Consider the following 23,986-nt stretch of genomic DNA (forward strand, 5'->3'; position numbering starts at 1 on the left):
GATGTGGATGAATTGGTCAGGCAGATTTGCGTACGCTTTTCCGCCTCTCCCACTCATTCCACTTGTGGTGCACTAACTACAGCAACACTCACTGACGCTCACCCTGGTTGCTCCAACGTGGGCCAGACAACTGTGGTACACCACATTACTGGAACTCTCAGTAGTCCCCCACCAGAAACTACACCTCTCTCTACACCTCTTAACCCAGAGCCGTGGAGAGATCAGACATCCAGATCCAGCACAACTCAACCTAGCGATTGGCTCCTGAAATCTTAGAGTTTGGTTACCTTAACCTTAGTCCTGATTGCATGAATATTATCAAAGAAGCTAGACTCCCAACCACTAGAGCTTACTATGGTGCCAAGTGGAAAAGATTTGTTATATACTGTAACAATAACATCAATCCCTGAGATGTGTTAATCCAACACATCATATGTTACCTGCTGCATCTCCAAAGGTCTAACCTGGCATACACATCTATTAGGTTGCACCTTGCTGCTATAGCAGCTTACTTGCAAAATAGACAACACTTGTCATTATTTAGAGTACCTGCCATCAAAGCCTTCATGGAAGAACTCAAAAGAATCATTCCACCTAGAGTACCACCCTCACCTGGGTGGAACTTAAATATTGTCCTCACAAGACTTTGTTCGAACCTATGCATAAATGTGAATTACAATTCCTTACATGGAAAGTCGCTTTCCTATTAGCCATTACTTCTCTTAAGAGTCAGTGAGCTTCAAGCACTTACCATTCAAGAACCATTTTTAGAAATACATCATAATAAAATGGTTCTTAGGACAAACTCAAAATTCCTACCAAAAGTCATTTCTCCTTTTCATCTCAACCAGTCTGTAGAGTTGCCAATATTTTACTCGCAACCACAAACTGTCGCAGAAAGGGCTCTTCACACCCGAGATGTTAAAAGAGCACTCCTATATTATATTGACAGGACAAAACCTTTTCGTAAAACTAAACAACTTGTTGTATCCTTCTCTCACCACATAAAGGCAATCCTATATCAAAATCTGGAATTGCAAGGTGGATTGTAAAATGCATTCAAATTTGCTATCAAAACCAAAACATACCTTAAATATTCCACCTAAAGCCCACTCTATGAGAACAAGCATTTGCAATGCAATAGGTCTCGCATTAGGAAAGTTTGAGCTATTGGTATTGTAAATGACCAATTTTGTTTTTTTACACAAAACAATATGGGCAGTGGACCACTTTAAACCTTTGAAAGCACCAACCAAATGTGTCACCAAAGTTTGTATGAGCTCAATTTATCAAAAAGCGTGCAATCTTCAAATACTCCCTGCCCCGAGAGTATATCCCAAAGTCCCTGGGAAAAGTCAATAATGAGTCAAGTTTTGAAATGCACCGCCAAAAGAAGTTTTTTCTTCCCTTCAATCTCCACCGTATGTGTGGTTGACAAAGTTCTGTATATGAAAATTATTTTTCGAAATAAGAGACGCTGAATCCGTGAATGCCAAAAATAAATTTTTCAATGTTCCTTTAATAATCCTTTAAGGTATCAGCCAACGCGTTTCGTTCCGTCAAGCGGAACTTCTTCAGGGCGCAAAGTGTATTGAGATGGGATGTTATAATATTCTCCCCATATCCATTCTTCTTTTCAAAAAGGCTATTTTGCGCCAATTTTTTCAAAAAAATGTTGGTAACGATGTAGTGTGTACCTGATATTCTAAGCTGATGTATTATTTCTCTCTATTTCTCCATCGTTATTTTGCGATGTGAATCTCTTCTTATTCCTCATGTGGCACTAGCCTTAAAAATCATAGCGTGCACGTCCTGCACCGTTATGAAAGTCTGACTTCAAAATCCTCTGTCAGCTTTGAAATATCCAATTATGTTAAGGCAGTCACCTATTAGGGTCGAAGTCGAGGACCCCTAGTTGGCGTCTCCTGCATTCGCGCGCCAATTCCTTTACCGGAAAGGAATTGGCGCGCGAATGCAGGAGACGCCAACTAGGGGTCCTCGACTTCGACCCTAATAGGTGACTGCCTTAACATAATTGGATATTTCAAAGCTGACAGAGGATTTTGAAGTCAGACTTTCATAACGGTGCAGGACGTGCACGCTATGATTTTTAAGGCTAGTGCCACATGAGGAATAAGAAGAGATTCACATCGCAAAATAACGATGGAGAAATAGAGAGAAATAATACATCAGCTTAGAATATCAGGTACACACTACATCGTTACCAAAAATTTTTTGAAAAAATTGGCGCAAAATAGCCTTTTTGAAAAGAAGAATGGATATGGGGAGAATATTATAACATCCCATCTCAATACACTTTGCGCCCTGAAGAAGTTCCGCTTGACGGAACGAAACGCGTTGGCTGATACCTTAAAGGATTATTAAAGGAACATTGAAAAATTTATTTTTGGCATTCACGGATTCAGCGTCTCTTATTTCGAAAAATAATTTTCATATACAGAACTTTGTCAACCACACATACGGTGGAGATTGAAGGGAAGAAAAAACTTCTTTTGGCGGTGCATTTCAAAACTTGACTCATTAATGACCAATTTTGTATTTATGTTTTGTTTTTGAAAATAGCAAAATTAATATCTTTGTCATTAACAATGCCAATAGTTATAACTTTCACAAATGTGACACCTACAGCATTTGTAATGCAATATGTGTTGTATTTACGTGACTTACATGTATTGATATTACAAATAATAATGGCTTTTAATTTTTTAAATTAATTAATACTTAAATAAAAGTTATTGTAATTTATAATGGCAATAGCTTAAACTTTTGTAAATAACTTTTGTGATGGCGAACGAGTGATGCTGTGGACTATGCTATGTTTTGTTGTGTTTTGTTATGTTATGCTATGTTTTGTTGTTGTTTGCTATGTTTTGTTATGCTATGTTTTGTCATGCTATGCTTTGTTTTGTTATGCTATGTTTTGTTATGCTATGCTATGTTTTGTTATGATATGCTATGTTTTGTTATGCGGTTTTATTGTGTTTTGTTATGCTATGCTATGTTTTGTTATACTATGCTATGTTTTGCTTTGCTATGCGTTATGTTGTGCTATGCTTTGTTTTGTTATGCTATGTTTTGTTATGGTATGCTATGTTTTGTTGTGTTTTATTATGCTATGCTATGTTTTGTTTTGTTATGTTTTGTTTTGCTATCCTATGCTTTGTTTTGCTATGCTATGCTTTGTTTTGCTATCCAATGCATTTTATGTTATGCTATGCTATGCTGTGTTTTGTTATGCTATGTTTTGTTATGCTAGTGACAGAGTGTTAGGGTGTGTGAGGGTGAGGGTGTGTGAGGGTGAAGGTGTGAGGGTGAGGGAGTGTGAGAGGGTGAGGGTGTGAGGGGGTGAGGGGGTGTGAAGGTGAGAAGCTGGGTGAGGGTGGGTGAGAGGGTGTGTGGTGGTGGACGTGTGCTGCCTATGCGAGACCTAAAAAGATCAACACATGAAAGGAAAATCGAAAAAAAATCCTACAACACAGGGCCTTTTACATTCTCTGGAACTGGAGACAAGGTTTAAAAATGCTCTGCTCTCTGAAATAAATAGAACCATCCTATTTGGGGAGACGGGATAAAAAAAATTATCCAGGCTGTATGCTTTTATTTTTGCAGCAAGCTTATATCGATTTCACTTGCAGGTATACTGCGGAATTATCTCTCAATACAAAATACACGTTTATAAGAGGGATACAGCGCGACAGTCAACCTGAACCAAGAGAGGGGATGAAACGCTTTTTAGGTCTCGGCCTAGAGACGCGCGAAGCGCGTTCTCGGCAGAGAACTATTGTAATCATGTCAGCCGCCAAAAGGAGACAAGAGCTGGGCACGCGCCCAGCATTCCTAATGGGAGAGGGAGCGACAAGTGCTGGCCACGCGCGGATTAGTCGCACGCACGCTCACGGCGCCAGCGTCCCCGCCGCGCGCCGATCACTGCTCTCTTCCTGGCCGGCAACGAGAAGTTTCGCAACGCAGTGAGGGCACTGAGAGGTAGGTGCTTGTACTGAGCTGGTCATCGCAGAGAGAAAGTGCCTGCGCAGAGCGGGTGCTAGCCAGAAGCTTCTGCCATCACACGGAAAATGGGATTCCGTAGCCCGGTTTCCAACAGTGAGAAGTGAGTACAGACTTGTATTGTTTGTTACTGGCACTGATTCTATCGACCAGTGATGATCTCCCGGGTTGGCATCTGCCTCATGTTCATCGCCTTCATGTTTTGGAGCTGCATAAGTGTTTAAGGAACCTGCATGGCTAATCCAGACTTTATTCCACCCCTTCCTTGCACGCTTCTGCCGCCTTTTTAGGTCTCGTGGCCAAGCCAGCCAGCCCCGCCCGCCGCCCAAGTCAGACCCCCCCCCCCCCCCCGTACGCCGCCCAAGCCAGCCACCCTTAATACACACAGAAATCAGACCGGTGGCAGGCAGCTCTGGCCGCAGCCAGGGTAAGCAGGCAGCTCTGGCCGCAGCCAGGGTAAGCAGGCAGCTCTGGCCGCAGCCGGGGTAAGCAGGCAGCTCTGACGGCAGCCAGGGTAAGCAGGCAGCTCTGACGGCAGCCAGGGTAAGCAGGCAGCTCTGACGGCAGCCAGGGGAAGCAGGCAGCTCTGACGGCAGCCAGGGTAAGCAGGCAGCTCTGACGGCAGCCAGGGTAAGCAGGCAGCTCTGACGGCAGCCAGGGTAAGCAGGCAGCTCTGACGGCAGCCAGGGGAAGCAGGCAGCTCTGACGGCAGCCAGGGGAAGCTGGCAGCTTTGACCGCAGCCAGGGGGAGCAGGCAGATCTCACCGAAGCCAGGGGAAGCAGGCCAGGGGATGCAGGGTGCCGTTTCCAGAGGAGGTAGCAAGGAGATCGGGCTACTGGGAAGGTCTGGTACCAGGCATTAGGAGCTGCTGAGCAGGTTGTGGAGATCGAGACAGGCACAAGACGCGGCGGTGCATCAGGCGGAGAGCGGAAATTCAGGGGTCCGGAGCGTGATGGAGACAACAGACAGCTGTGTCGTGATAGACCGGTGTTCATTAGAAGATGGGGGTGGGGGGGTGCAGCTGTGTGTTAGGGGGTTGTGGAGAAGGCTGGTGTGCACTGCTGCATGGTGGAGCAACCAACTGTGCATGAGGAGAGTGGGCAGAGGCGGCAGCGGTGCACAGGGAAATGGGCGGAGCAGGCAGGTGTGCAGTAGGAGACAAGAGAACAGTCACCCGTCAAGAGATTAGTAGAGCAGGCAACTGTGCATTAGAGGATTGTGAGCAGACAGGTGTGCGCTGCTGCATGGTGGAACAGGCAGCTGTGCATTAGAAGAATGACGGGAGAAGGCAGCTGTGCATTAGGAGAGTGTTCGGAGCAAGCAGTTGTGCTATAGGAGACAAGAGACGGGAGTAGTCAACTTTCAAGAGATTGGGGAGGAGGCAGCTATACATTAGTAGAGTAAACGCAGTAGGCAACTGTGTATTCTGTTAGAAGGTGGTGGAGCAGGCAGGTGTGTATTAGGACATGGGCGGAGCAGGCAGCTCTGTGTTAGGGGATTGCGAATAAGGCTGGTGTGCACTGCAAATCAGACAAAAGTGCAGTTGGAGGTAAGGGGGCCGTCAACTGCCAAAAGATTAGTGGAGCAGGCAGCTGTGCATTGAGGATAATGTAGCAGGCAGGTGTGCACTACGGCATGATGGAGCAGGCTGCTCTGCGTAAGGGAGTGGCCAAAGCAGGCACTGTGCATTACGAGATTGGTCGGAGAAAGCAGCTGTGCAGTAGGAGACAAGGGACATTTCCTTCTTTCTTGAACCCGTGCGTTCACCGCAGTCTTTCAAGGCCATGGGAAATTGTTCTTCATTGGGTCACCCTCGGAATTTGTCTGCAGTCTCCCTGCAGCACCTGTTTGCACGGACAGCTCATCTTTTCACTGCCAAGGGGTATTCAAGGTTCAAATGACTTGTGGTCAGACAAGCCCGGGCAATGCTTTTACACCAGTCTTCCTCGGGACATCCGTTAGGACATGGCCGGCTGCCATTAGGTCTGTCCTGGAGGAGATGTGTGCTTCTGGATACCATTAATTCATAATAAACCACATTCCCCCAACCTTTTTTTGCGTCATTGTTTCAAGCTCTGCGTTGTCGCGCAGTCAGTAACTTTACTGTCAATAAACGTGTTATTGTAAGTTGCTTAGTGCTGTGGCTAACCATTCACAAACCATGTCTATATACCAATTTCAAATAATAAAAAAAATAATGCAAAGCATTGTCATTTACAATACCAGTAACTCAAACTTTAATGCTGCGAGACCTATTGCATTGTAAATGCTTGTTTTTATAGAGCAATCTGATGGAGTTTGTGGGTCTGCGTGAGCGTGTGTCTGTGCATCCTGTACATGTGTCTAGTAATTCCATTTTCTATTGGTGAAGTAGAGGAGCAAAGACAATCGCTGCCTGCACGCACAGAGCCATCGCAGCACTGCAGAGGCAGAGATACCCTTTGGAAAACCAGGGCTGCTCTGCCCCTCCACACAGACAGCAGCATCCCCTCCTGCCAGCCTTCTGTGGAGCATCTCCTCTGCCATTCCAACCCCCCATCAACCACGCGCCTGCCAGCACGGATTCTGAATGCCGAACGAAACATGTGCCAAACACCGCAGTTTGCCGTATTTCTGTGATTTCGTTCTGTAGTAGGGGATCTCTGTGTATAGTCATAATCTAGTGAATACTCCCGCCCATGTGCGAGGACCCCGGCAATCAAAAATAATCTCTTAAGTTGTCAGAAAATTGCAGAACTGCAAAGACACTTAAGAGAAAATTTAAAGACAAATAATGCAGCCTATATCCACAGGCTACACTGTCCAGTACTTCAACTAGAAAATTCCACCAAAAATCCACAAACCGCAAAGCCCGTCCAGATTTCCCTTGCTTTTACTGCAAAACCCCTCAGAAATGATAGAGAGGAAGGCATGGACAGACAAGCCCCATAGGCTGCCATTATGTGGCTTAAATAGGATACTGTGCCTTTAAGAGAACCTTCCAGAACTTTCTCCCAGTATCCGAGAATGCATAGCAGGTCCAACTTACTTTCAGTTCTTTTTTCCGGCTCCTGCTTACAGGACCCTGTGCATTGAGCTCTCCCTTTTTCAAGGGTTTATTGGAGTTTTGTACACTTTTTTGATTTAAAAGTGTTCTCATTTGATTCTTGGTGTTTCCTTTTCACTTCTGTGTGTTTGTTCAGGCTTTTAGGGATCTAAAATGCCTGCTTTATTCGACAAGTGCCCAGCATGTGGAAGGAAGTAGGCCAAGACTGATCCACACGACGTCTGCATTCTTTGCCTCACTGAAGAGCATGTCCCTGAAGATTGTGATATCTGCCAGACCTTTTCTACAAGGACCCTGAGGGAAAGGCTGAGAATTAGGCTCCAAGGCCTAGAGGGGAGGCGACTGCAGGCTGCAGGTGGGTCTGGGCAGGCTGGGAAGGCTCCCTCTGCCCCTGCTGAGGCCTCTGGGGGGCTCCCCAGAGGCAGGAAGACCAGCAGAAGGTCCCGGTCTCCGTCGACGTCGATTGCATCGACGACGACGTCGAGAGGGATGACGACGGTGTGTTCCCCTTCTCCCTGGGGCTCCGGGTCGAGACAGCGTGGAAGTTCGACGTCGAGAGGCCTGGGTAGGCCGCCGTCGAGATCACCGCCGACGGCGTCGTCGGAGTCGAGGCATCGGCGTCAACGAAGGAGACACCGGCGCTCGCCGTCGAAGCGACACCGCCGGTCGCCATCGAACAGATCGCCGTCGAGGGGATCCTCGACGTCGAGGACTGTGGGGAAACGGTCGACGAGGAGGAAGAGTCGACGCTCGCCGTCGAGGTCTGACCGTTCGTCGTCGAGGGGGCGACGATCGTCGTCGAGGAAGAAGCACTCGACGTCGAGGAGACGGCGTTCGACGGCAGAGTCGAGGGATCGCCGTTCCACGCCTGAAAAACGACGCTCGACGTCGAGCAGGAAGAGATCAGCGTCCCAGAGGATCTCAACCTCCCCTAAGCGGCGCAGGAGGGATTCTGGCGCGAAAAGTCACGCTGGATCTGGTGAAGGACGTCGGAGGCGTCGCTCACGCTCTGGAGGGTCTGGGTCACAGGCCCCTCCCCCGAAGAAGTTGCCGGGCTCGGTGTACTCGGTGGTATATACACCGCCAAGGCCTGCGACTCCTCCACCTCTGCCGAAGGAGGCTCCTCCGGCTAATCCGCCACTACCTCCACTTCCTCCGCTACCACCTACGGGGCAACCTCCGCCGCCGGTCCCACCTCATGGGCCAGTGCCTTTGCCGGAGAGGCCTCCTGTCAGGCCGCCGAGGTCGGTGTTACTGCCTCGGCTTCCGACACCTCCTAAGGGGACTCCTACTCCGAAACTCCAGGATAGGCCACGGAAGACGCCTCCACGGAAACCGGTGGAGCGCCCACGTGCAGGGAGGTCGCGCTCCCGTTCCAGAAGAAGGGAACGTTCGCGCCACAGGTCCTCCACACGATCTAGACGGCGCCACAGGAGGCACAGGTCTCGTTCCCGGACCAGGTCGTCAGGGACCAGGGACTACTCCCCGACCTTGTCGGATTCACCAGATACAAGGGTTTCACCGATTGACGATCTGGTGTCATTCCAGGACGTACTGTTACGTGGTGCGGCGAAATTGGGCATTACTTTGACGGTGCCCACTCCCAAGACATCAGTCATCTTCGAGACGCTACACCAGAAGCATTTGTCTCGACCGTTATTGCCACTGGTGCCGGGTCTGGAAGAACCGGCCATGGATCTTTTTCTCACCCCAGCGGTGACTAAGGCGGCACCCTCTAGACTACAGAAGAAGTACCGGGCTCCGGACTCAGACCCGGCCTTTCTGAGGGTGGAACCCCCTCCAGATTCGGTGATTGTGACGGCGGCGCGCAAACAGCATGCCACCACGCCTTCCTCCACGGTTCCACCAGATAAGGAATCTAGGTGGTTGGATTCATCTGGGAGAAGAGTTTGTGGGACTTCAGCGACCTCAATGAAGGCTGCTAGTGCCACTGCCTTGTTGGGTCGGTATGACAGAGCCCTTTGGGAATCCCTTCAACAGTTTGTGGAACTTCTACCGCGGGACAAGTGGGGAGACTTTCAAGAGGTGCTGAATGAAGGGATGTTGGTGGCGAATCAAGTCATCAGCGCTGCAGCCGATTCTTCACTGCTGGCGGCACATGGTTTCTGCCACGGAATTAACCAGAGGAGACATGCATGGCTCCGTCTCACGTCTCTGAAACCGGACGCTCAACAAAGGGTTGCCAATCTTCCATTCTCTGGCGAGACCCTGTTCGGGAAGCACGCTGACGATGAAATGGCCCGCATGAAGGCGGAGTCCGTAACTCTCACAGCGGTGGGTTTGGAGAAACCCAAGGAGACAAAGAAGTCGTACCGTCCGTTCCAACGTCGGTTCGGTGGTCAAGGCAGAGGACGTGGCCAGTCTTCTGGGCAACAGCAGCAACAACAACAGCAGCAGTTCAGAAGACCGTTCCAAAAGCGCCAGAGGGGCAGAGGCGGCCATCAGTCGACCCCAGCGACTAAAGGCCAGGCTGGGTCTAGGCCCTGAGCACTTACTTCCCCTGCGACTGTTACCCGCTCCGGTGGGGGGAAGCATTCAATATTTTCTGGCAGAGTGGAGAAAAATTACTCAGGACAAGTGGGTGCTGAATATTGTTTGCAATGGATACAGTCTTCGGTTCACCAGCCCGCCTCCATTGATTCCTCCGGTCAGCTCACAGTATCAACTGCGCGAGCTCCAGGCGGAGGCCGATATCCTGTTAAGGAAAAGGGCGTTAGAAGACGTACCTCTGTCTCAAAGAGGAAGAGGTCTGTACTCCAGGTTCTTTCTGGTTCGCAAAAAGGACAAGAACGAGTTCAGGCCCATTCTGGATTTGCGACAAGCAAACAAGTGGATTCGCAGAGAAAAGTTTTGCATGCTGTCGTTGCATCAGATTTATCCTCAGCTGCAACGGGGAGACTGGCTGTGTGCCATAGACCTCCAGGATGCGTGCTTCCATGTGCCCATTGCACACAAACACAGGAAATTCCTGCGGTTCCAAGTCGGCGCCAATCACTATCAATACACAGTACTGCCTTTCGGACTGAAGTCTGCGCCGAGGACATTCTCAAAGTGCATGGCAGTGGTAGCCGCACACCTAAGGAAGAACAAGGTGTTTGTCTACCCGTACCTGGACGACTGGTTGATCAAGGCCTCCTCCTTCACGGAAGCGCAAGCACACTTCCAGAAGACATGCGTTCTAATGAACAAGCTGGGGTTGCACATCAACATGTCCAAGTCTGTCCCGACTCCGGTCCAGTGCATTCAGTACTTGGGAGCCTCCATCGATATGCTATCAGCAAGCGTCTCTCCTTCGGAAGAGCGACGGTTATCACTGCTTCGGAAGGCTCAGGCTCTTATGACCTCTCCGTCCACGACAGTGAGGACGGTGTCTTCTCTACTGGGATCGATGGCCTCTTGTATCTTCCTGACGCCACATGCGCGGCTGCACATGAGACGCTGCAGGAGTGCTTGGAGGATCAGTGGGATCAGAAGAGAGGATCTTGGGACGACAAGATACGACTGTCTCTGCATGCTCTTCAGTCTCTGAAGTGGTGGTGTTCAGCGGAGAATCTCCTCAGAGGGGTTCCCTTCCACAAGGACATTCCCACTCAGACTATCGTGACGGATGCTTCTCTCCAGGGCTGGGGAGCGCACTCCGGAGACTTACAGATTCAGGGAACGTGGTCCCCGACGGAGTCCACGTACCACATCAATTTCCTGGAACTCAGAGCTGTTCACTTGGCACTGAAGGCTTTTCACCCGTCCTTCCAGACCAACTCTCTGCTTGTACAGACGGACAATACGACCACGATGTATTACCTCAACAAGCAGGGGGGTTCGAGATCGCGCACCCTGTCGCAGGAGGCGCAGGCGATCTGGCACTGGCTTCTGGCTCGAGGGCTGACGATAACGGCTACACATCTGCCAGGTGTGCAGAATGTTCAGGCAGACGCACTGAGCAGACTGATTCAGGAAAACCACGAATGGGTCATAAACGACGAAGTGCTAGAAGAAGTCTTCGCAAGGTGGGGACTCCAGACGTAGATCTGTTCGCCACCGCCGAAAACAGCAAATGCCGAGACTTCGCCTCCAGGTACTACCAGCCGGGGACGCTGGGGAATGCGTTATGGATCAACTGGTCGAACAGCTTTCTGTACGCTTTTCCACCCATTCCCCTGATTCCGACGGTTCTCGTCAAGCTGTCCCAGTCCAGGGCGCGGATGATACTGATTGCCCCGGAATGGCCCAGACAGTGGTGGTTCACGGACCTGCTTCACCGGTCTCTCCTTCCTCACATGCGGCTGCCGTGCAGGCCGGACCTTCTCACGAAGTTCGGGGGGCTGATGTTGCACCCCAACCTCTCGTCTTTGAGTTTGGCAGCATTGCTCCTGAAATAGTGCAATATGGCCATTTGAATCTTCCTGCAGATTGTATGGACATACTGAAGGAGTCTAAGAGACCTTCCACTAGGACTTCTTATGCGTACAAGTGGAAGAGGTTTTGTATCTGGTGCAAGTCAAAGAACTATGACCCGACGACATGTAAGGAAGATGTCATCCTTCCTTATCTTCTTCAGTTGGCGCAGTCTGGCCTTAATGTCCATTCTATTAAGGTTCATCTTGCTGCTTTGACTGCCTACAGGAAATGCCCTTCACAGACTTCCTTCTTCCAGATCCCTGTGATCAAAGACTTTTTGGAAGGCTTAAAGAAAGTGTTCCCTCCTGTCAGGCTTCCTTCGCCTTCATGGGAATTGAATGTGGTGCTGTCCAGATTGATGAAGGAGCCTTTTGAACCTATTCATAAGGCTTCGTTGCAGCACCTGTCCTGGAAGGCGGCGTTCCTCGTGGCCATTACATCGGCCCGCAGGGTGAGTGAAATTCAGGCGTTGTGTTGCCAAGAACCTTATACTGTATTTCATGCTGCTAAGGTTGTTATGCGTACTCACCCTAAATTTCTTCCCAAGGTTATTTCTGATTTTCATGTTAACCAGACCATAACTTTGCCTACGTTTTTTCAGAATCCTTCGTCTCCAGCGAGAAGGTCGTTACATTCCCTGGATGTTAGGAGGGTATTTTAATTTTATCTGGATAAGACCAAAGATATTCGTAGGTCTGACCAATTGTTTATCAATTATGGATCAGTCTGGACGGGTCTTGCGACCTCTAAGCAGTCTATCTCTAGGTGGATTGTGTCCTGCTTACAGCTATGTTACCAAAAAGCTAATAAGACCTTAGGAGGTAAGCCTAAGGCTCATTCCACCAGGGGCAAAGCTGCCACGACAGCCTTGCTCGGTAATGTTCCGATTGCAGAAATCTGCAAGGCGGCCACTTGGAAGTCGGTTCATACCTTTGCTAAGCATTACTGCCTGGACACTGATGCCAGGGCAGACGCTCAGGTTGGACAGGCTTCTCTGCGAAATCTGTTCGCACAATAGTGGTGTTAAGTTTCTTTTCTCCACCGCCGCTTTGGTGTGGGGATGGGCTTGCCATTCTATTCACTAGATTATGACTATACACAGAGATCCCCTACTACAGAAGGAGTAGTTTCTGTCCTGTAACTCCAGTTCTGTAGTAGGGGTATCTCTGTTATAGTCATAAGCGCCCTCCCGCCTCCCCGGTGGAGAGAAATGTTCCTTTAAGGAATGCGACAGGTCTGGCGTGTTACACCTTCAAAAAGAACTGAAAGTAAGTTGGACCTGCTATGCATTCTTGGATACTGGGAGAAAGTTCTGGAAGGTTCTCTTAAAGGCACAGTATCCTATTTAAGCCACATAATGGCAGCCTATGGGGCTTGTCTGTCCATGCCTTCCTCTCTATCATTTCTGAGGGGTTTTGCAGTAAAAGCAAGGGAAATCTGGACAGGCTTTGCTGTTTGTGGATTTTTGGTGGAATTTTCTAGTTGAAGTACTGGACAGTGTAGCCTGTGGATACAGGCTGCATTATTTGTCTTTAAATTTTCTCTTAAGTGTCTTTGCAGTTCTGCAATTTTCTGACAATTTAAGAGATTATTTTTGATTGCCGGGGTCCTCGCACATGGGCGGGACTATTCACTAGATTATGACTATAACAGAGATACCCCTACTACAGAACTGGAGTTACAGGACAGAAACTACTCCTTTTTGACCATTAGTCCAATGAGAGCCAGCCTGGTGGGAAGAGGCAGGGGAGGGTGTCGCCGTGACTAAGGGCAAAGTGGGAGAGGCATACACAACAGATAGAAAAGATGCTCTCATGTGTATTTGCTTTAAAATTCCCCTGTACCATTGCAGTGGCCTGCCAGTACCTCTGTTCCCTCTCCCTTCCTGTTGTACCTCACAGCCGATGTATATGAAAAAATAAAAAAAACACCTGACACATTTACTAAGAAAGCAGCTACCTAAACGTTACATGTGTCGGTTCTTCATCCCCCCCTATCCATTTTTATGGCGACTGGTTTTTTTTTTATTCTCCCCTATCCTTTATATGACAATTGATTTTTTTTCTGCTGAGGTCTGTTTTCTCCACGCTTTCTGCAGGGGAGAGGAACAGAGTGGAGAGAGTACTGTTGGAATCTACCTTCCGAGTGTGCTGTGTCTGGCTTGTACGCATTGTCCCTTGTACGTAAAGACTGACAGACAGACTGATAGTATTAGCAGGTTTACGAAGAGAGAGCTGTGGACAGCCTTACTTTTATTTTCAGTCCTAATGCGAGGATGAGGCGGATTAGCTTGACCAGTTTAGTTTGAAGAAGCACTCCTCTGACCACTCCATAGATCACACACCTTGGGGGAGGGGAGCCCCGGCTAACAAGAAAAGGCTGATAATTGCCGCACATACGAAAGCAAAGCCTCCTCGCAGCCACGCTGAGCCCGTAATAATATGATGACATGTAATTATTAATGGATTTGCACATGAAGTCCGGACTGAACCCGCTCGCTGCCAGTTATGGTTGTAGCCTCCTCATTCGCATGAAAACCAATGCTCGGTCAGTGAGAGGAAATGCATCGGAGAGCACGGAAAGGAAGCAGCTGTTACTGGAGCTGTGAGTGTATGAGGGGCCAACAATGCGGTTTACAGAAGGAGGCGGCAGTCGGACTTGGGAGCTGGAGACCAAAGTTCGAGCCTCAGAGTGTTGGGGGTCGGAAGAGACCAAGAACAAGCAATAAAAACAAGCATTGGCACCGCGCGTCCCAAAAAAACCAAGTATTGGGCAGGCTGGTGGCCTGAGAAGCGTCCGTGAACAGGGTGCGGGGAGCCGAACCCTTTGATGTAGTTCTCGGACTGGCGGCCGTGAAAAAAAGCAATTAGGGGGAGGAGAAGTGAGGCCAGCGCGCACTGCGCACGCTGGGGAAGCCTGTGGGAGGGAGGCTGATGGCTTTGATGTGGGGAAATGCGCGTGCTTGTGTCCACGTGACCCACGTGAACTGTCTTAAATCCGCCGATGGTTTGAGAACCTATTTCGGCCACTAAAATTCTCCCCTATCCATTCCTATGGAATGGGATAGGCTCGACCTAAAAATAGGGGCTTCAATGGCTTTCTTAGGGAAAGATGACATCTGCAAAGCAGCTACATGGTCTACACCACACACATTCACAAAACATTATTGTGTAGATGTGCAAGCAAAGCAACAAGCTAGTGTGGGCCAAGCTGTACTCAAAACATTATTTAAAAAAACTGCAACAGATACTGGTGGTCGCCGCTAAGGTGGAGTACTGCTATACAATCTATGCACAGTGTGTAATCTGCAGCTCATATGCCTCGAACGGAAAAAGCTACTTACCAGTATGCATCTGTTCTTGGCATGTAGAGCTGCAGAGTTACACACGCCCACCCGCCTCCCTGGCTACCTCTATCTGTTCCAGTATTATCTTATTTAGATACAGCATACACGAGCATCTTTTCTGTTTCTCACAAAACTCCATCATTTCCCTTACTGGCGACAAAACAATCTGAAGATGGAGCCGATGCTCATGCGCACTATGGTCTGCAGGAGTCGTCACCTATCTCGTGACTTCCAAAGACTTTTCCAGGACAATAACAAAGTGCATACATCCAAGCGCAACACCAGATGGCAATCTACGCTCTACATACCAAGAACAGATGCATACCGGTAAGTAGGTATTTCCTTTTGCCAATGTTTGTTTTGCAGGTTCCATACTCCCAATATTTTTTTTGCTTCGGAATCGTGATCTAGCCATCCCATCTTCCCCAGACCAATGTGCATATCCAGAGGGAAGCCTAGATTTTATGGCCCACAAATTAGACCAGTCCTTGGAGGGTTGCCTAGACTTCATAGAAACACCGAAGGATAGGAAATTGTCCATCCAGTTCAGGTTTGGTACCTTGCCTTTGCACAACTTTTCAGGAAAATGGAATAGTGATTGAGTGCCAACACGATGTTGCCCCCAAGGAATCCCTAGCCCATGTAATGTTTGCTTGCCCAATGTATTTGATACCCAGAACTAACTGGCTGAGTTCAACCTGCAAACAGTTGTGAACTAAAAACCATAAGGAAGCATTGCAAATCTTGAAGTCTGACGCCAGACCACAGTTTCTAGGCCAAATGTGGGGTATCTGAAAAAGAGCATAGAGGGTGAGTGACAGCTGATAGTATACAATGGTTTTAGCTAGTTTTGCGCCCTTTGTCACCTAAGGGTGAGTTTTATGAATTGTTAATTTTAACATTCATTTGTATATATTTATTGATAGTCGTTTTTCCATATAACCTTGTGAATAGTTTTATGGTATTGTTTTTAGATCTGTGTTTAAAGCCGGGACATTTCCATTGCGCTGTGAGTGTTGTGCGGTGCATGTTTTTTTTTTTTTTTGTCCCCATTCGTGCAGTAATCTGGGAAGAAAAGGAAGGTTTTTACGTTTCCCATTAAAGCTATTACTAGGCGAAACACGCTTATTCCTTCTTCCTGTCCCTTGGAATCCAATCTGGTATGGATTTGAGAGAGGGACACCTGGGGCTCCAATCTCATTCCATTGATCTGGGAGTTATTGCAGAATTGCTTAATCATTGGACAATTTGAGACCGGTCATACACAAATTAAATATCTGAAACCACCTGTGAAAGTTAACTAAACTAAAATACCAGATCCCAGATTTCCCAAAAGACAAGCCTCTTTAGTCCATCCCTGTTCTTATCCATCTTTCGCACCTTTCGTATCGAATCCAACCATTCACTCTTGGACGGGAGAAGTGGAGTTATCCACTTAATACAAATCTCACGCCTGGTGTAGGAGAGTAGGGTCTGCAATCCTATGATCACCCAGATTTTTGCTTTTTGCTGCACTGGTTTACGACTTTCCCTGGCTGCGGGCCTGCTAATCAGACCCACAGCCTAGCTGTTCTCTCTATCCAAATTGTACTCAGGTACTGAATTGGCACTGGGCCCTCTCCAAGTCCCTGTACCCAGGGCTGAGGTGTACCCAGAAGTCTCCCAGGGGCTGAAGCATGTATTATGCCACCCCTGGGCTGACTAACTAAACTGACACAACTGGCTGCACGACAGCTCGGGCAAGGTGGTGTACTCACCCTTTGCTTTAGATATAGTATACCTATATCTAACCCTAAAATGGACACACAGATCTCCTATCAGTCACTCCTATGGCAGGCCTTAACAATCCTGAAGGCAGAGTGCTTGGAATCGTGTGAGATGGTGCTCTGGCATGAGCTGAGCCTGTCTGCGGCTTTCGGGACCCATCCCTTAGCCGTTTCCATGATATCGCATACCATATACTCTTAAGTGCATTATAATCCTCGCGGTTATATGCCAACTCTGGTATCGCTTTATCAAAACATGTCGAGTAAGGTGTCATACGAATTGGAATACCAATTCTGGCGACGGGGTTAGCATTCCACCCTTCTAGAGGGACACGACATGTATGTAACCCCTAACCCCGGTTAAAGTCAGACAGAGCCTTAGCATCCACAAAATGGATGCTGCCACCGAGACACAAGTCTGCCCTCCTGCTGCTGGGAGTCCTCCCAGAGCAGGAGATAAGGACAAAGGGTTTCCTGCCAGGGGCGGTGCCAGCACCGTCCCAGACAGGATTTTGTGTATTGTAGGTAGGCAGGGCTTCAGAGGAAGGTGACTGCACGTGGCACCCCGGTGCTCACTGTGCATAGGCTGGCTTGAACCAGTTCCAGGGACACTCCAGACCCTGTGCCGGGGAAAAGCCCGCCAAGGAAGTGGGTGTAACCACCCCCCTCCTGGTCCCACCCCTAGGGCAGGACTTAGTCGCGTGCCAGCCCCCTTTTCCCAGATAAAGGTAGGGACTGGCCCCCTTCCAAATCAGATCATCTTTGGAATCAAGATACCACTTTCCACGAAAGGACTTCACGATTTCTTCTCCAAGATTCTCCCTTGTGGCTAAGGAGTAGTCACCCTGCATCCGCAGGCACCATCTAAGAACACTGCGGTCTGCTGCACGTCCTTCCTCCGGAATCCGACTGCCCAGCTCGACGAGACCCGGCTTCCCTGGCACCTCTGACCTCTACCCACCTCTACAGCACAGCTGAGAACCGTGGGTGCGACGAGACCTCGAGGGACCGGCCATCGCCAAGACTGCACGACTTCTGCACAGCAAGCCCACCGAGTAATTTCCTGGTGAGTGCTTTGGGGTCCGAGAAGCCCCACCCTGAGCAGCTCCAGCACCGAAGAGCAGCCCCCCAGCATCTCCACGATCGATGGGCCTTGCATTTGCCAAGACTTGTTGCCCAATCCTGGGTCCAGCGACGTCGACAGCAAGAACCTACGTGGGACAGCTCGCACCTCCATCCTGGTCGCCGACAACGCCTCCTGGTCCGAGAGACTGCAGAGCCCAGCAGCGCCCACTCACCTGACTGCGGTGACTTCGCCCGGTGCCATCCTGGTGCCCACTTAATCACTGGCTAGTGATTCAAGAACTTGGTCCCCTCTGCTTTCAGGTTTTCTTCTTCCTTGATCCAGGCTTGGATCCATCGAACTTTTCTTCACTGGTCGCCTGCCAGCAACTTCCTTCTTCCAGGCTCCTGGTCCGGCACGAGGATTCCCGACGTCTTTTCAGACCTATGCAGCTGCAGCCCCTGGGCTAGGTAACTTCGGCATTTCGGTGCCCCAGCATAGCCTCACTATCCAAGGGTCAGGATCCACTGTCGGTTTCTTCCTACCAGGTCGGGTTCGCCCGTAAACACTAACTTTAACTTTACTAGCTTCCATAGACTTTGTCCCGCATCCCGCGTGAGAGTGCACACTCTGCACCGAGTCCCCTAGGCCTCCTAGAAGTAATCTAACGATTCTATAGTCAAGTCCTAGCGATTCCAAAGCCTATTAGTACTGTACTTACCTGCTAGTAATTTCGCATTCCACTTTTAAAGTATATGGTTTTTCGTGCCCCTCGGGCATTTGTGTATACCGTGCTAACTTAAGTATTTTCGTAAGAGTTTTGTTGTGTGCTTAGCACCCTGTCCTCATAAAGAGTACAGGGTTGTTGTGATTCTAATAAATACATTGTTTATTTTCATAACACTTGTGTGGTGTCCTTTCACTGGGTGTTCAAGGGGTAATGTGATGGTAAAACAGCTGGCTTAACACGCCCTCTAGAGTCTTAGCCTTAGACTGCTCGTATCCATGCTACTAGGATAGCTGGTCTATAAGGTTGACTTACAACCAATCATCAATAAGGGTTGTTTGGACTGATATATAGTGATCACTAGAATAGTGAACACTGCACACCAGGCCAACTTCTCACACCTGGCTAGCAGTATCAACATAAATAGTAGATGTTTATGTTTCCTTCCCATGCTGACCCTTACCTCCTCCTCCTCCTTCAGTACCCTAAAACTACATAAGGACATGCTCACCTCCAGATTTGTGCCCAAAGTTGTCGTGAGAACCAAGCTTACATCATGCCAGAATACCTGAATGCTGGGACAGCGGCAAAACATATGGAGATCGCCTGCTTCTTCCTCCCCACACTTGGGACAACATTTGATCCACCCTCCTGTTCATCCTTGTCAGGTTTTTGGGCGACCAGTAGGCCCTATGTATGTAAACAGATGTTTTTTTCTATGGGGGGCAGCACTAACAACATACCATAGCATTGACATTGATACTTACCAGAGGGTCTTCATATCTCCTGATGAAAAGTTGTATGGTACATGTTGCATGGCCATTTTTAGCGAAACTTTTGTGACAAGTATTTCGAAATAAAATATACAACAACAACAGCATATACTGTGCTGCTGGTGAAGATGTGTGCTTGGTAGAGCCTTACCTACCCGTGCCAACTTATCGCACTTAACTGTTATGGTTCATGCTCTTGCCTTGTCCATCAGCCAAAGGACATCTTGAGTCATTGTTAAAAAAGGGAGCGAGTAGAAGTGCTGCAGTTACTTCTTAATCCCTTATGGGCTTTTTGCACCATAGCAATTTTGTAGAATGGAATCAAAATAGTGAGTCACTTCTTCCTAAGGATAGAGCTTGATCATCTGTTTCTTTATTTTCCATGCAGATGTGATCTCAAAATTTAGAGAAAAGATTGAGAAGTTGGAGAAGGACATATATGCTGTTATGCAGCTGGAGAAAGAGGAGCGGGAGATGCAGAAATCTGAGTCTCAGGTGAGGAGGCTGGCTTATCTGTAACACCAGCACCGCCAATGCTTGTTCTTAGCGTCTTCTCCATACACAGACCTCTGCTTAGTACCTGCACAGCAGCTCGTCAATAGATCCTTACATGCACCAATACACACACACTGAAACATGTTAAATATGATCTCCCCAGCACATGCTGATATCCATGCTTTTCATCGAAAACCAACACATCTGCCCACGTCCGGCATATGCTTTACTCTTGCATCACCCGCTTAAGACATGGGAGTTATTCACAAAATCCAGAACTTTCTAACAATAAATAATTCACTGTCAAACAGAAAAAATAAAGTATTCAAAACAAAACACTAACTGAATTTTTGTAGAGAATCCCAAGACTATGAAACCAAAGATTTTGGTATGGGGCCAGTTAAATCAGAAGACTAAAGAAATAACATATTTCATTGAAAGGAGGTGGCCAATTTTGCCGGAGTGTAGAAAAAGAAATGGAGTGTGTTTTATGAGCGCCAAAGTATTATACAAGAGCAGGGTTGACTATGGGGAAAGATAAATTGGGGGATTTTCAAATGAGAACATGAAAAACAAGGGTAAGGCAAAGGAAAGTTGAGAGTAACTGTTGAGGCTTGATTTTAGAATCTGCTTTTGAGTAATGATGCAAGGATTTTCAGGCAGAGGTAGTCTGTCATTTGCCCGCATCTGGAACTGACTATTTCTTCTGGTTTCCCCACAGATTTCTGTTGCACAAAGAAAGCTACAACCTGGAGCCGATACCGATGAAGCTGCTCCTCGTCCTGATAGGAGCTGGTTCCAGACAAAGGAAGAGCGGAAGAAGGATAAAAGTATGAGCTCTGTGTGTTGTTGGAGGAGTGGGAGGAGATCACTTATAGTTGTATGGAGTGCACATTAATTGTAAGCCATCGAGTAGATTGTTATAGAGAGGCATGGTGTGTGCTCTGAAACACACTCAGACTTAAGTGGTCTGTCGGATGTAGTTGAAGGGAGCTCTCGTTTTAGATTATCCTTGCATGAAACTGGCTAAGCGCTGCATAGAAATGATAGAAGGCTGAAACTATTGTATAATAAATGAGTTGTGGGTATTAACCTTCATAAAATAAGCAACATAATAATTGTCATGAAGCTATAGCATTTAAATCCATTTTGGAGATGGAACAGAATGGTATCATCTGAGCCATACTTATCATTGGCAGCCTAAACCATATCACCAGGTTGAAAGAGACTGGGTGGTCTAGTTTACTCTGTGGGGTTTTGTATTCTCACTGGGGTACTCCGGTTTCTCGGTATTCGCTAGATATGTCCTATAAATCTCATTATCTTCTATTACTAGCACCTTATTTTTGGAACTGCAGCGAACAAGCTTGGCAAAGATGGGCCTCTGCAGTATCAAAGACTTCTCCATTTGAAGCATCTTCCAGCAAAGCCTCGTACATAATCATTTCTACTTCATCCAAGCATCACTTGTAGTTTACGGGTAGCACAGCATATTCCTCACCTCCAGCTCTGAGTTGACAAAAGATGCAGTGGGGTTATACTAGACTGGAGCATCCAAACCTCTTCTTTCTCCTCAGCTGCCCTGCTCACTGCAAGTTTTTTGCCTAGAGGAGATTGCTAGCTGCCTTCAAGTTCTCTACTCTCAATATGCCCTTTCTCGTACCTCCCACGTGCTGCTCCTCTTTTCCCCTGCTGCCTTTTGGGACATAAGGCCTCTGCATGGCTTGGAAAAGAGACACCATGTTGTCACATACTTTTTATTAGACCTAGGTTTCTCCCACAACCCACCCTCTTCCCCAACCCACCTCTGACCATGACAACCTTCAAGTCTACTGAAGGTGCTCCACATTTTAACATGAGACCTTCAATCGCAGAGGCTAGCTCTGCTGAAGGGATTTGTACTCAGTATCAGTCCTCCTATCAGAGTATGAGTTGACTGGCAATTGGTGACTGCAGATTAAAGTTCAGGAATAAACATGTTTTGTCTGTCCCTCGCAAAGTTTGTGTACTGCTCCATAACTGATGTGTTTGTCTAAAACACAGTAGAGCCTAGAAGCATGTAACAAAATATAATGAAAATTGAAACTTGTACCCTCTGCACTGGAAGGAGGGCATTAGATTGGTATAGGGTAAGATGTCCCCACTGTGTTCTGGGGACTTAATCAGACATGGTAGTTGGGATGGATAAAAGCCATGTGTCCATGCAGTGAATCATCAAACCATCTGCTTTTGATTAAGGATTATGTGGCACAGTTGCAGCTGATATAATACCTGAACACCTCATTTTATTACACCTAAATTCTATTAAATGGTCCTTCTTTTCTCCAGTCTCTAAAGCGCTACAGGAGTTTGACTTGGCTCTGAGGGGTAAGAAGAAACGGAAGAAGTTTATGGAGGAGAACAAAAAGAAGGGACAAATGACGGTAAGAACTTCACAGAAAACTCCTTATAATTAGGTCTCGCTGAGTTAGCGCATGCGCTGCGAGACATTTCGTAGTGTGCTTTTAAAAGTGCTACCCCAGGCTTCTGCTGGCCTAGCGCTTGCGGTCAGGCGCGCATGCACGCGCGCAGCTGTCAGCGGCCGAGGCACCCTCTGGAGCGTGATTACTTTCACTTTTGCTGCTGCGCGCGCACCACTCGCGTGTTTTCCGTTGCGCGAGCGTGCACCCCTGCTTACATGTCTTCTTTTATTTCCTTTTCTATCTGTACTCCCCTGACCAGTCTATTTGCTGTGCGCTCTGCTTCTCCCCTGCTCCGAGTACAGACACGGCATAGCCCCGGATTCCCCATCGCCATGACATCACAGTCACTTCTCCGCAATGCGAGCAGTATTCATGCCCGCAGCATCTGCACGCAGTGTTGACTCAGGGTGTAGCCCGCCCCTTCCTGTCCACATGTTCTGCGCTGTGGAGCGGACTCCGATGTTTGACAGCCTCTCCCCGAGAGCAGACAGCGGGTCCTGTGCTTGCGGCTCACAGAGAGCTGCAGCTGCCTCGAAGGAACACCTTCACATAAACAGCGCATGCATTAACCAGCGCCGATTTTCATGTTTTTTTATCATGGTGAAGGACTTGACTTTTCCATGCCTCTGGTACAATTTAGTACTTCCCTGGGGTAGGCCAACCCTGGCTGTGCATGTTTTCCCCCTCATCACGGAAACCTCGAGGCACAGCCAACTGAAACTTTGCAGTATGCCTGCTCCTTACTTAAGAGTCTGCACTCTAGTCAAATGCGCCAAGCTGCTCTCCTCTTCCATGACCATTACTTTGGCGGCCACTAGTCGTCTGTCCTGCCTGAGGCCAGGTTGTTTAGTGCTTACTGCCTGCCTCTCAAGTATAACCAGACATGGTTTGATTATCATGGTCTGTGGCCAGAAAGCTGTCTCCTCCAGGGCAACAGCAGCCTCATCCTAATGATTGGCCCAGAGTCTGGATCCCTTGCCTCCTTTCCTGTAAAATACAGCATTTGTCTCGCCATCTCTCTCTGTCTTTGGGTAAATAAAACATTCCACCTAAAGCAAAATCAACATGAAACGAAGTCCCTTCTTTCCCACCATTCGGGTGCCCCTTAATTACTGGCGCCTTCTACTTATGTACACATTAGCTTGAATCCATCAGAGAAACAATGGATAGTCCAACAAAATCACTTCCGGGTATCACTGCCGATACCCGGAAGTGACTTCGTTGGACGCAGGGAGGCCGCATCTGTTCGCAAGGGAAACCAGGAGAAGATAATTTATAAAAAAAAAAACATACAGAGTGAAATGCACAGTGGCTTTGACTACAGAGTTGGCAGAATTCAAAGACGCTCTGTGGTGATAACCCGTTATCCAGTTGCGACACATCTGTTTATCTAAACAGGCTCCTGTTACAGACCCTGCTGGCCTTTACATATAATATGAGTATATGTTTTTATCCTATCAAGACGGTGGCTCCAACGAAGGTCCATTGGTCCTGTACACCTATACAGGGGGTTTTAACATTTGGGTTATCTCCAAGATCCCATCTTATCATTCTCATGACATAAAACTGAGAAAGAATAAAAACTCAAGCGTTGTCGTACAATAGAGAGAACTGTCCTGAAGAAGGTGAACATCAACTAACTCACCTAAACGCCGCGTCGACTGTGTTTTCTAATAATACTGTAATTAAATGTTTTTATGCACATATGTTTTTATCCTTGTGATTGTAATAAATATAGATTTTTTTAAATATAATTCCTTTTGATTCTGTGGATTTATCATACAGTGTGGTTTGCTGACACGCCTTATAAATGTTTGCTCTTTTGAATGACAATAGACCTTGCTATAAAACAAGATAAGATA

The 23,986-nt window shown here is 47.8% G+C and overlaps 1 protein-coding gene across 1 annotated transcript in view; it reads left to right on the forward strand.

Annotated features, from left to right (window-relative positions):
* Window positions 1–23,986, forward strand: part of DDX27 (DEAD-box helicase 27) — a 238,087-nt gene that overhangs the window by 175,986 nt on the left and 38,115 nt on the right. Inside the window, exons 15-17 of the mRNA XM_078651885.1 lie at window positions 19,556–19,662; window positions 20,384–20,492; window positions 21,991–22,085. Coding sequence (XP_078508011.1) covers window positions 19,556–19,662; window positions 20,384–20,492; window positions 21,991–22,085 — 311 coding nt within the window. The remainder of the gene's footprint in view (window positions 1–19,555; window positions 19,663–20,383; window positions 20,493–21,990; window positions 22,086–23,986) is intronic.

The sequence above is a fragment of the Lissotriton helveticus genome, chromosome 7 (assembly GCF_964261635.1).
Source record: "Lissotriton helveticus chromosome 7, aLisHel1.1, whole genome shotgun sequence".
NCBI lineage: Eukaryota > Metazoa > Chordata > Amphibia > Caudata > Salamandridae > Lissotriton > Lissotriton helveticus.